Source organism: Macrotis lagotis, chromosome X (assembly GCF_037893015.1).
Source record: "Macrotis lagotis isolate mMagLag1 chromosome X, bilby.v1.9.chrom.fasta, whole genome shotgun sequence".
Taxonomy (NCBI): Eukaryota; Metazoa; Chordata; class Mammalia; order Peramelemorphia; family Peramelidae; genus Macrotis; species Macrotis lagotis.
Genome location: NC_133666.1, coordinates 72,382,396 through 72,395,710, shown reverse-complemented (window position 1 = coordinate 72,395,710; position 13,315 = coordinate 72,382,396). Strand labels below are relative to the sequence as shown.

General features: G+C 47.5%; 1 protein-coding gene across 2 annotated transcripts in view; it reads right to left on the bottom strand.

Moving 5' to 3' along the window:
* LOC141498571 (short transient receptor potential channel 5-like) overlaps positions 1-13,315 on the bottom strand; it is a 79,249-nt gene that overhangs the window by 24,384 nt on the left and 41,550 nt on the right. For both annotated transcript variants that reach the window (XM_074201781.1, XM_074201782.1), the window contains exons 3-5: positions 10,606-10,942; positions 9,371-9,510; positions 4,381-4,703 (exon numbers count right to left, since the gene is read on the bottom strand). In XM_074201781.1, the coding sequence (XP_074057882.1) occupies positions 4,381-4,703; positions 9,371-9,510; positions 10,606-10,942 (800 nt within the window). The remainder of the gene's footprint in view (positions 1-4,380; positions 4,704-9,370; positions 9,511-10,605; positions 10,943-13,315) is intronic.

Genomic DNA, 13,315 nt, shown 5'->3' with positions numbered 1-13,315 from the left:
ATCCTGAGATAGATAGGTGCTTTTATTTTTCCCATTTTACAGATGAGAAAACTAAGGCAGAGATGAAGTGAGTCGCCCAGGGTCACATGGGTAGAAAGTGTCTGGGACTGGATTTAAACTCAAGTCTTCCTGGCTCCAGACCTAGCACTCTGTGCACTGTGGTGTGCCCTAGCTGTTATTAATTAATGTCTTAGCTGTGGGAGAGGAATTAAATTTACTTTTCTTGAACCCCTGAGGGCAGAACCCAAATGACCCAAAGGCCACATTGCCTAGTAATTAGAACCACTCAAAGGGAGAGGGGTTGCCTTGGAGGTGATACATTCTTGTCCATTGGAGGTTTCCAAAGGGAGTGAATAAACCCTTCTTGGATGTTGCCCTGGGGTTTTCTTTTGGGCCTGGATCCAGCTATTAGATCATCCCTCAGGGAAACCCGGAACATGGGAAAACACTGGAATTGCATCAGATACCTAAAGGATTGGGAAGAGTACTCAAAGCAGAAACACAAAATGTGCCATCGTGGCCCCCAGATCTCAGGGCCCCTTTGCTTCTGAGGATGAATCTCAATGATCAGGCCTCTGCCGTTTAGAAAGATGAGATAGAATTCAAGAGACCTTAGAAGCCATTTGATCAAAGCCCCTCATTTTGCAAATGAGGAAACTGATGCCCAAGGAGGATAAGTGTCTTATCCAAGATCCCAGAGATACAGAGTGACTCCATAGCCAGTGTTCTTTTCACTGGCCCTTGCCATATAATGTTCAGAACAAGAGAAGTCTGAGGACAAGCACTCTTTCCTGCCCTTGATGCTTTCAGGGAGGCCTGGCAGAGCTGGCAAGTGGTACTAGATCAGTGCCATGGAGATGGAAAAGATCAGGGTGTTGCTAAGGTCCAGCATTGGTGAAAGGCCTTGAATGCAAACTTGGAAAGATCTGAAGGGACCTTAGAGGCTGCCTTGCTGTGGCCCCCTCATTTTCTAGATGAGGAGTCTGAGGCCCAGAGGCTCACACAGGGCCTAGGGTGGAAGCCAGCTTCAAACTCAGCTCTCCATGGCAGGCTACCAGCAGCCTTCAGAGTGCTCCTCCTAGGGAACTTGTGACAGATAATGCCCCAGAGAGGAATGGGTAGCCACGGGAAGCATCCATTTTGGTTTCATTGCTGGAGATGCTCAAGCACAGGAGGGAGAGCAACTTGGCAGGGCCACTGCTCACCCAGGAGCTGGGTCAGACAGCCTTTTGCTTCATAAAAACCCGGACTTTTTAGGAGTGAAAACACTCAGCTCTAATGGTGAGATTAAGCCAATTCAAAAGCACTAGATGAATGCTAGGAAAAATAGTAAGGCTAAAGGGTGGAGAGGAGTACCAAATGTGGAACCAGGGACTTGGATTCAAATCTCATCTCTGGGCTTCAGGTTGCTCCTCTGGAAAGAGGTAGGACTCAGGCTAGCTCCTCCATTCTCAGAGGATCCTAAGACCTTTCTCTATTTTCCTGCCCCCAAACCAAGGCCTTTTCTGCAGCCACTGCTTAGTAGCACAGTCAGGAGATGGATTAAAAATATGCAGTCAGTTGGAGGATGGGAGGGGGAAGGAAATCATGTTCCAATATTTTTTGTGCACAAAAAATTAATTTAATTAATTGAGGCCAATGCAAGGAAAGGGGCGTCTAGCTTGGCCCTGGTGCTGGGTGGCAGCAAGCTCCTGCTCTCAGGCTCCAAGCTGTAATTTCCTGTGTGACAGGTGCCCATTGTTGTCAGTGGTCCCCCACTGGGGCATGTGATGGGCACACAATGGCAACCGGTGTCAGGGCTGTTACAAATCACTGAGCCAACCTCTCCTTGGACACTGAATAAACTTCCTAAGTGTGGGCTGTAGAAAAGGGCAGTTAGGCAGGGGGGCAAACCTCCTGGAGAAGCCTCCCATTCACGTGTTCCCCCTCCAGCTAGTGCCTTGATGGGAACAAATGGCACGGCCTGGGGTGTGAGCCCAAGCTGAGGGAAGGAGGTGTGACCTCACAGTCACTGTGGCAGCTTTGATTCCATGGCAGTGCCTAGCACTAATTTGCTTGAGGCAGCTGTTCTTGGGTGAGGGGATTAACACAAGCTTTACCTCCCTTTCTTGTAATCCTGTTTGGTCTATACCTTTGGTTCCTAGAGCCAAGGCTGTCCTGTGGCTTGAAAGGGCTGGGCTAGGGGCAAGATGGTACCAGGGTGAGCATAACCCCAAGAACTTCCCTGGATGATCACTGGGTCCAATTCAGGTGGGGAGGAGAAGATGGCATATGAAGACCCCCCAGTTATTGCTGATGCCTCATACTCAATTATTTTGCTTATATTTTGTACTTCCTTATCTAGAACCCTTTCCTTCCTGATCTGTCCCCCCCCCCCCCATAGAGGTAAGAGCCTTGAGGACAGGGGCTTTCACTTTGGTCTCTGTTCTTCCCAATTGAATTCAACCAACATGATGTACATGATTTTATCCAACACAGATAGTCATGTCACTAAATCACCTATGTACTGTGGAACTTGGGTGAGTAATTTGCACTCTCTGAAGTTGGCATTGAGCTACATTATAGACTGAGAGTTGGAAGTGCGCAAAGCTCTAACAAATACAGAAAGGGAAATAGTCCCAGATTTCAAGGAACTTACCTTACACATGAGGAAACGGAGGCCTCAGGAGGCAGTGACTTGCCCACTGTCACACATTGTGTGCTAGGTTCAGGTCTCTGCTTCCAAAGCCATCTCTGCTCTATTCTGCTGCCTGTTAAGGATCTCTCCAAGGTCCTTAAATCTCAGGAGCCCTCTTATCTGGGGCTACTGCCTTCAAAGGATTGTCTTGTCTTGGCTAAAGAGCTGAGAGGTAACCCTGCTCCTCCAGTCTCCCCCCGCATCCTCTCAGGACTCATGAAGATTCCTAGGCCTCAGGAAGGGATCAATAATTGCTGAGAAGACAAGATCATGCTTAGATTTGGCTCTCTGTCTTCACTGCTTACTTGACTTGGGATTCTTTTCTTGTTGCTTGCCTGGAATTGTATTTGTCAAACTAGAGTACAGAGAGACAGCTATTGTCCTGGCAGCCAGAGGGCCCAAGAAGGCAGAGGTTGGCAAGGTATATTGAGATTAGCAGAAGGGCTGGGTGTGTTTTTGGACACTAGATCTCGAAAGTGGTAGAGGGGTTGGGTGTGCCTTGGATGCCTGGAAGGTCAGATATAGGAATAAGCCTGGGTGCCAGAGGCTCTGCTTCTCCCCTTCCCTAGGCCCAGAGAGGGAGAATTCTCAGCTACCACCCCTCTCTATTCCTGGGTTACAACCTCCCTTGTCTATGGGTTAAAGGCACTAAGCTTGGGTTGCCCTACTTCATCTAGTGGTTAAATTCTGAATGGGGAAGCTGGCTCTGCTAGAAACATGTTCAAAGAAGCAGGATGGCCTCAGCTGCAATTTCACTCAGTGGGCTGCCTTTTTGAGTCATAGAAATAATTCAGCCCCCAGTAGTACATTCATTTCCTTCAAAGACAAAGGAAATGGCTAACATAGTCTAGATCCAGCTCTTGAGGAGAGGGAGGGAGGGGGAGAGAGGAGACAGAGAAGAGACATAGAAGAGAGAAGAGAGAAACAAAAGAGCAGAGGGAGGGAGACAGAGTTAGAGAGACAGAGAAGAGAGGACAACAGAGATGGAGAGGAGAGAGAAGAGAGAAAAGAGAGACAGACAGAAGAGAGAGGAGAGAGAGACTGATTATAGTCTGAAAATTTTTCTGCTTTTTCTGGAACCTCTGATAACTAGAATTTTCTTTTCTAGGCTAGAAAGATCCAATTTCCTAGCTGATAGCTATATCCCTTGCCTTGACCTTAGGGGTGGGAAATCAAGTAGACAAATCTACAAGAGGTTCTCTGTTCTCCTCATCAAGTCTCTCAGCTGTTTGCCTCCTTGGAGCTGCCATGAATACTAAGAGAGCAAGCTACCCTGGTCCTGGAACAGTCTTGAGCAACCTACAAGTCCTAAACCATTGAGGACTCTCTTGCTGACATCTTGGCCAAGGTTCCCTGGTGGTATCTCTCCCAAGGTATCAGTTTGTTGGCTATGCTTGTGCCTTTCTCTCCTCATTCCTGCTACTTGCTTCCAATAATGGCCGGCTTGTCCATACATTATTCTTTGGAGCCTATCTGGCACTCTGACCCCAGCTCTTTCCTCCACTCTCCCCTTATCCCTCCCCCCCCCCTCCAGCTTCCCTACAAACGTGGGGCTGTTCCTTAGGGCTCAATTTCATTCAATCAGTAATAAAACAAGGGTTGACCAAGAGTCATCTTGAAGCTCCCACCAGGGCTAAGAAGAAAAGGCTAAGAAAGAGGACAGGATAGGGAGAGAGGCAGGGCTTGGGGCCTGCAGCTCTTACGTGGAAAAGGCGTTGTTCTGTTTCTCACAGCGGATCCCCTTGCAGTTATCAGGCTCATCAGAGGCTCTGGTCTCATAATAAAAGTAAAGCTGGTTCAGTCCATTGGCGAAAGCCAGCAGGACCAGGCAATAGATAAAGAGGAATTTGAGGATGTCAAGCAACATACGTCCCAAGGAGATCTGCAAAGGCCCCAGGTGGGAGTTGGCTGTGAACAGGGATATGAGACGCAAGGAACTTAAAATGTTGGAGATTGCAAAGAGGGCTTCTGCAATCAGGGTTGGGTGCCACATTTCCCATTCCTCCCTGGGACGAGAACCATTGTACTGAAAGAAATAATAAATGCAGACAGTGAGCATTTGTGTGGTCACCCAACTCCCCTCCCCAAAGCTAATTAATGTCCATGCATGAATCAGGCAGCCCACGACACAGTTAATGCCCTGACAGTCAATGGCATAGACACTCTGCCTGCCATCTCAACAAAGGAGGCCGTCACTAATCCTCTCCCCAGGGCCAATGGTCTGAAATGGAAGGGTTTCAGCAATAGTAATAGCCTAGCCACAAGTATTTCCCCCCAACCACTGGAGGTAGAGGCCTTCACTTCAATGGGAAAATGTACTCAGCAAAGCTAGGCTTTGTTAACTAGAGTTCATTCTGAAAGGGCAGGAATCAGGCCTGGCAGCCCCAACCCAAGAAGCCTCATGCGCTAGTAGCTGCCACCTGACCTTGGAAACTGACTGTTGACCTCCAGTCAATCAATCAAAATACAATAAGTGCCTACTATGTAGGAGGGCACTATGCTGAGCACTGGAAATAGAAAAAAACCACCAAATATATTACCTGTCCTCAAGGAGAGACTTCCCAGCTGAAAACATCCATTTAAAAGACAAGACCTAGGGAGCCTAAGCAAGATGTGCTTGGAGAAATGCATGCCAGGGGGCTGGAACTTGGAGTTTTGACTTCCTATTCTAGGATTCCATCCTTAAACTTATGCTTACACTGGTGGTGGAGTCAGCAAGTTTTGGGTTCCAATTGAGGCTCAAATGCTTTTATTTGCTGTGAAGTCACTCAAAATTCCAGGGTTGACATCCACCTAATCCTACCCATTCTGTTTACCAGGGAGAGGGAGTCACCTGGATACTTTTGGCAAAGTGCGTGCCCATGTGCACAGCCCTAACCAGATTCTGCCCCCAAAACCATGGCAACTTCAATCTCAAAATTTTGGCAGGAAAGCACCAGACCAACTTCAAAGTATCGTAGGGAGGTGTTACTAGAGGCAATATGGAAAGAATGTTGGACTTGGAAATGATGAGATGGGTTCAAATCCTCATTCTGCTCTTTGACTTGGACAAGACGTTTCTCTTTGGGCCTCAGTTTTCTCAACTGTAAAATGCGGGCAACAGTACTTGTATTTCCTAACTTCCCAGTGTATTATAAGGAAAACATTGTAAAGCTCAAAGTGCTTGAGAAATGGGTATCCTGATTATTCCGGGGTAGAAGGGTGACCCTAGTTTGAATTCTATCCTGCCACTTCCCGGGGGGTGGGGTATGACTGTGGTTAAGTCATTTCACTTCTCAGAAGGAGTGTGGACCAATGGAAGGAACTCCATATCAGGAGTCAGAAGGCTAAGGTCTGCTCCAGCCCCAGCCCTTCTGTTGAGACTTAGGGCAAAGAAGTGTTTTCCCTTTCCTGGGCCTCAACTTTAAGGTCTCTCCCAGTTACAAATCAATGATTCTCCCAGTACTCCAGAACCTCTCTAGAGCAGATGGCAGAATGCCAATCCACAACAGTGCAGGGAGACCCCACACACAAAATTACCCACAATGATGGTGGATGTCACAGGTCTGCCCCCCTCTCCCTCCCACTTCGTTAACTATGGTCCTATTTTGCATCATGACCTTTGAAAGACCAAAGGGATAGCAGTTGTTGGTGATCCAGGTCTGGCTTTTGTTGTGTTGTGTTTCTAGGGGAGTCCCTTAGCTTCTCAGTGAAGGCAACTAATGTCTTCCCCTTTCTACCTTCCAAGTTCACAAGGCACCATACTCCTTGGAGATTTCTGGAGTCTCTAGGAAGGGCAGGATGCTAAATCTGGGATCTGAGAATTTGTTTTCATCTATGATCACAGTATTCGGACAGAATTGGTTTTTTCTCTCATCCTCTGTATTTTATTTTATATATTTAAGCAGATAATGGGGAAAAGGGGTCAGACATGGCCAAGGGGGTTCAGGACACTACAAAGGGGAAGAAGAAAGCTGCTGTAGAATGATGAGATCTAGTTCACCACCTTGATGGAAAGAGGCATTCTGGGGCAGGTGTTTGCTTGAAGCTCTTTCCAAATCTGAAACTTCCAAGTCACAGAGGACAGACCACTGCTGCCCTGACTCAGCTGCATCTGGCCACTTGCTCCTTCCCTTGCGCTTTGTGGTCCCAAGGGAGCTGCCTTCACTCTCATTCAAGGATCAGTCTGGGAAATGGTACAAGGTGGCCAAGTGTTCATTGGGATCATGCCAGTTGTGCCAGGGAGACTTCACAGATCAGGAAAGGTACCCAGAAGGCAGGAACCTGCCCAAGGCCATGCCAAGAATAATAGCAATGGGGTAACTTTCTCCAAAGTCTAGCCATTTTCCACACATTCATGGGTCAAGCCTTAGTTGACTGGGAAGGCAAGGATCAACTTGTGTTCTGACCACAGCATGGAACAGACGCTTGGTTAGGTGGAGCAATGTTATAAGGTAGGAGGACAGGAGCATTAGGCCCAGTTGATAGGAGAGGAAGCTGTAGCTTAGCAAGTGAGAGACAGAGGAATCGGTTTGTGGAGTAAGATCAGTGATCAACTGGGGGCCAAAAGGGTGGGGAAGGGCCTGAAGTCTAGTCCAGAGAGGATGGGCCAGTCACCTCCAATGGAAAAGGAATCGGGCCTCAGAGGGGAGAACCAGATGGACGGAAAGCCAACTGAGGCTGAATTGCAGCAAAAGCTTCTTCCTAAGGAGACTTGTCCAAAGTGCAGTGATTAAAATTTGAGGATTCTGGGGCCCCTGGAGATTCCGTGCTGCACTGCCTTTCTTTTAACTCACAGACCTCTACACGACCAGTTTCACACTGAAATGCATTCTGTGGTGGGTAGAGAAGTACTAATAGGCAGGTAACTCAGCCTACCACATATTCCAATCAGTTCCTTCTAGGTCTATGCTGTAAACTAGAAAGTATATCAAGGCTGTGGGCACGAGGGAATGTCTTTCTGTCTGTCTGGTGGCAGGTCTGGTTGGGTGAGCCAGTCAGAGGGAAGAAAATAAGGGGCTAAGTGTCAACTCTTTCTCTTTTTTGGAGTTTTTGCAAGGCAGTGGGGTTAAGTGACTTGCCCAAGGTCACATAGTTAAGTTTTAAGTGTCTGAGGCTAGATTTGAACTCAGGTCCTTCTGACTCTATCCACTGTGCTACCTAGCTCCACCTTTGGCAAACCTTCTCAGGGCATGTATTCAGAGTTATAACTAGGGTGCTCCACCAGAGCTTTGTACCCTGACTTTCTTAATATTCAGTCACATTCTTTGATGGCACTGAATTCTTTATTCCCCCACAAATGATATGCAAAGAGCAGGAGGCAGCCAGGCAAGCTCTGGCCGGAGACAGGACAGGAACCTCAACAATCAGCAGAGTATGGGCAAAATGCAAATAGAGGTATGGGAGGGATGGCTCTGGGGGATGCAGAAGGCTCCAGTGAAAGTAAGGATGGCTCTTGAGGATGAATATTCTTCTAGGGAAGAAGGGAAGGCTCTGAGGGTTGGGGAGGACTTTCAGAGACTACCTCAGGAGCAAACAGCAATGGGCTGCTGCTCTGGGAGGATGGAGGGGAAGCAAAACTCTTCCAGTAGCAAGGGAAGCAGTGGCTTTTGTGTCCTGGCTTTCAGAGAATTTGCTAATGGGGGCTTCTCTGTGTCCAGTGAGGTCACGTGCCATCCCTGGAAGATCAAAATTCTGGGTGTAAGGTCACTTGCTCCTTTACTTCAGTTCACACTGGGGCTTCTGGGAAAGTACCTCTCAAGGCAGGAGTATTTGTCAGCTGTCAGCCATTTTATTTGCTCTGAGGAATTTCTTCAACCATGAGTGGTCCCACTATATTTCCACCTCTTACTGGCTTAGGACTTCATGTTGGCCCAGGGCTCCGTGCTTATTGGTTTGGGTAGGATCTCGGGGAAAGCCTCCTAAAAAGCCCGTGAAGGTAGTTTCTCATGTGCTTATTGGAGACTCTTAGGTATTGGAGGGCAGGATTTGCACTCAAGTCTTTCTGACTCCAAGTCTAGCTCTGTCCTGGACATCATACTGCCTCTCAGTCTCCATCACTGATTCCATCTGTGCTATGTAACAACTATCGCCGGCTACTATTCCCCCATGGAAGCATTACCAACAACTGACACATAGCTCTCAAAAGTTTACAAGGGGCTCTAAAGATATGACCTCATTGTTAACCCTGTTTGACAAAACCCATGTGGCCCACCAGGTCCTGTTTTCTGCAACAAAAGGGAAGGACATGGCTGAGACTATTTCTCATAGAATCTGACTCCCAGAATTTGTTGTTAGAGAAACTGAGGCAGCTCAAGCTGGGGCTGGGGAGTTGTCCTAAATGACTTCACAAAACTGGCTACCCAAATATGGGAATTCATCACAGGCTTCCCTAGTCCATCCATTTGCCAGGAAAGGTCTTGCCCAAACAACTGGCTACAACCCAGAATATAAACTCTGGAGGGCAGGGAATCTTTGGGTTTGTCTTTCTGTTCCCAGTGCTTGGCATAGATGAAAAATAAATTGAACTGCTCTTATGAGGAGCTGATGGCTGTGGCTTATGAAGTTGCTGATGCATTTTCTATGGGACCTGGCCCCTGCTTCTCCCCTCCCCAACTTGTGTTCCCTGCCCCTTACCAAGGACTTAAGCTTAATGGAAGTATTCAAAGTCACCTTGCCTCACACATTTGTTAAGAGACTGAGATGCCAAAATACCTTGACGTAGGCAACAATTTTCAAGGAGATTGTTGCCAGATAGAGCGAATTCATGGCAAAATCCATCAGGTTCCACCAGTCATGGATATACTCATTGAAGCCGCCATCCCACATCTCTTTTATTTCTCCCCAAATGAAGCCTGAGGGAAAGGTGGAAAAAAGGTATTAGTGCTAAAGTAGCAGCCATTGATCCAAATAAAATCTTCCCAAGAGGAAGACAGATGAGGTAAACGAAATGGATGATTTGTGAAAAGCTGAGATTTCCCTTGGGGCTGTCGAACCAGACTGGAAAGCTCCATTCAGCTAATGGCAGGCAGGATCTAGACTTTATATGACCTCCATGGGCAACAATCCCATTGATGGCTCCCGTTGGAACCCCACTAGAGATGGGATTCCCTTAAGGTACCCAGAGGAAAGGAAAATAGTAGGTGAATAGGCCAGGTCAGCCCAGGCAGAGGAATTTCTATTTCTAATTTTCACTAATTTCCAGTCAGTGGAGTTTCTGAGGTGAATTTCTGAGACCACCTGCTCTTCTCTCCCCATTGACTGATGCCAGAAAGTCTCCTATTAGTGCTTGAGTCCATTTGTGACATACTCCCTGGTGGGCTCTTAACTCCTGGACAGCCTCTGAGTGTGAATGAAGCTACTGAAAATCAGTCAGTTACCAATGCCAGGATGCCAGCTTAACTGCCCATGGTCATATATCACTCATGTTAGCCAGCCTTCCTTTTCACTGGGGTGGGATGGCAGGCCCTTTGCTGAGCTTCACGTATAGAATCTCAGAGCTGGAAGGAACCTTGGGGGCCATTTCCGCTAACCTATTCTGAACAATTCCCTCCACAATATCCCTGAAATGAACCTTTAGCCCATTCCACCTTGAAACTGCTTTGATTGCCGTCCAGCTTACAACTATCTTTCTGCAACTCTACCCCTCCCCAGCCCCTGCCATGCTCCTATTTCTGCCTTCAGGGGACCAAAAGAACAATCCCTCCTCCACACAATGAGCCTTCAAATAACTGAAGACAGTTAGCATGTCCACCCCTTGCTGTCCACCCCTAGTACACAATTCTCTTTTTTAAGGATAAACATTTCCTTCAACCTCCTGCTGAACTTGGTCAGAAGGAGCCTGTCAGCTCTGTTCTGGCATGGCTATGCCTGGAGGCTGAAATGTACAGCCCAGGCCAATGAAAGTCTTAGCAGGCATGAACTGGCAGTCTGCTACCTCAGTCACTTACCTAGAACCCAAGGCAGTATCATCCACTCTACCACAGTGGGCGGTGGCCCCTGCACATGCAGGTCTGTCCGGACTATGTGCTGAGATGCCAGAAGCAGCATGAAGAGGAAGGTTAGGTAGGAGGCCGTGTGACAGATAAACTTGATAAACGGTTTTTTGATGAAGAGCCCAAGGTTGCTCCTGGGGGCCACTAAGTAGGCTATAGACAGCATGGGGAACAGGAGGCCAATAGTGATGCAGGTCAACATCTTGACTCCCCAGTGTCTCCGTCGCCAGCCTGGGAAGCCATCATACCACAGTGTGGCCAGAAGCTGCTGACAGTTTGGCTGAGCAACAAACTGAAAAGAGAAGAGGCAGAATTACGTGTCAAGGACACCATGGGAGGTTCCTCCCTCCCTTCCCCCTGACTGTCCAGGCTACAATTCTTGTATCAAGGACCATGGAGACCATCACCAGGTCAGTGAAGACTCCAACTTTTGCTACCACTTTCAGAGTGCTTCTCCAGGGTCCTAATAAACAGGGACATAGTCCATATAAGAGATGAACCAGGAGGGAAAAGTGAACGGTTCCTAATTTCTCCTTTGTAGTTATTCATCTTAGGTCATTCTTCAGACATTCCTTGTGGATATCCATCAGCTACTGGGCAGCAAGGCTGCCTTTCCAAAGCCACATGCTGAGAAAAAGCACACTCCAGGGCTGGAACAAGCCAGTGCTGGTGGCTCAACCTCTAGCCACCTTCTCCCTTAGTTTCCAATAGGATTCTGAAAAATCTCTTTGGGCGGAAGTCAGTGAAATTCAACTCCCTTGCAGCCTGCCTTCTATTCCATATCCTCTCTAGTCTAGACAAATGACAAAGAGGGGCAGAAAATGTTTGGGGCCAAAATGATAATAGCCTGGAGGAAACTCAGTGAGATTTTATTTAAAGGCAGTCTACAAAATGTCAGTGATTAATAATTAAAGACTCATTGGCTTCACGGGGGATCCTCCAGCTGCTCCTTCCTAGCAAGTGGCTCAAATGGAAACTGCAATGTCTACCATTGAACTGCGATCATGCCTACATCCTGCTTCCCACACACATGAGCTCCCGGCCAGCCACCAAGCAGTCTAAACGAGCATGCACGACCCCTCCTGCTCTTAGTTTAAAGCCCAGGAAACTGTCCCACTCTTGGCTCCCCAACTAGGCTGAGTTGAACCCCCCCCCCCCCCCCCCCCCCGCCCAGTGAATTACAAGAGTATGGGTTCTGGGAGGATAATGGAAGTTTCAGTGTCACCATCCATGGAACTGGAATGATTGCAGCTGTCCATGGTCCTGAACCGCGTGCATCTGACTGGAGCACTCACTCATAATTTTGCCCATTGATCTCCCCACCCCACACCCTTGGCTTTCCTTGCCTTCCCTTTTTTCTGGGTAAAGGAGCAGATTTTAAAGGAATCTGGCAGTATGCCCATTCAAGCCTCACTAAGATGGAAGAACTAGATTTGCTGGGGAGGCTATAGGATTTGGCAAAAGAGGGCCTGTGTTTTAGTCCTTGTTTTGGCATTGATCTTGGACAAATCTTTCCTACTCTCTGGGTCTCCATTTCTGCATCTTTTCAATAAGGGGGGGGGAATAGGACTAAATGCTTCTTCAGGTCCTTTCCAGCTTTCATCCCTCTGATCCTGAGGTGAAGAGAGTTCCAGTGTGAAAGTGGTCATTTTGGTTCAGAGGAAAGAACATCAAAATATGAGTGCAAGTAGAAGGCTTGAGTTTCAGTCTCAGCTTTGGTACTAACTTGCTCTGTGACCTTGGACAAGTCCTTTCCATGCTCTGGGTCTCAGTTTTCCCCAAACTAAAATGAGAGCATTGACTAAATTGTTTTGCAGTTCCTTCAAACCTTCAAACCCTGACCTCAGGCTAAGAAACAGAGACTCATATATTTCCCCCCGCCCTTAGATAAGTAACTATTTCACTTCTCCAACATGGCTGCTAACAGTTTGAATCCTGAAAGCTACTAACTCTTGAAGCAGTTTGCTAGCAAAATGGATAGAGGATAGGGTCTGGGGTAAGGAAGATCTGAATTTAGATTTGGCCTCAGATACCTACTTGCCGTGTGACCCTGGGCAAGTCACTTAATCTCTCTGCTTCAATTTTTCTCAGCTGTAAAATGGGGATAATAATAGAACCTTGCTTGAAAGGGCTGTTGTGAGGATCAAATGAGAATATAAGTGTAGTGACTGGAAGATAGCACCTTTTATTTACATATCCTTCCCTTCTGAGTTTGGGAGACACATTTTGGGAGCTATCTGCACATTTCTGGGTCTGGTGTTTCTTTTATTTCCCATGTATCCTGGTCCTGACCAAGTCCCTGGGGCCAGTATTTAAACTTACAGCATTCATCTTTTCTTGCCTTGATCCTGCTTTGGCAGCAGGGCTGGGAAAAGAGGGGGAGGTTATATCTTTGCTGTTCATTCTGTCAGGAGCAGAGCTAGGCTGTGGGCATTCTGCTATAATGAAGATGCCTTGAGATTATGAATAAAGGTCATTTGGATCACTGCCTGGGAGCTAAGATAACAATGTCTGGGAGCTCAGAAATGATGTTACAGAGCCACAGCATCTCCATACTGGAAGGCAGCCCAGCAGTTACCTAGTATAATGCGTACCTGAGTCCTCTCTCCAATATTTCCAACAAGGGGGCATCCCCCACCCATGGGTTAGCTTGCCTCTCTTGCCA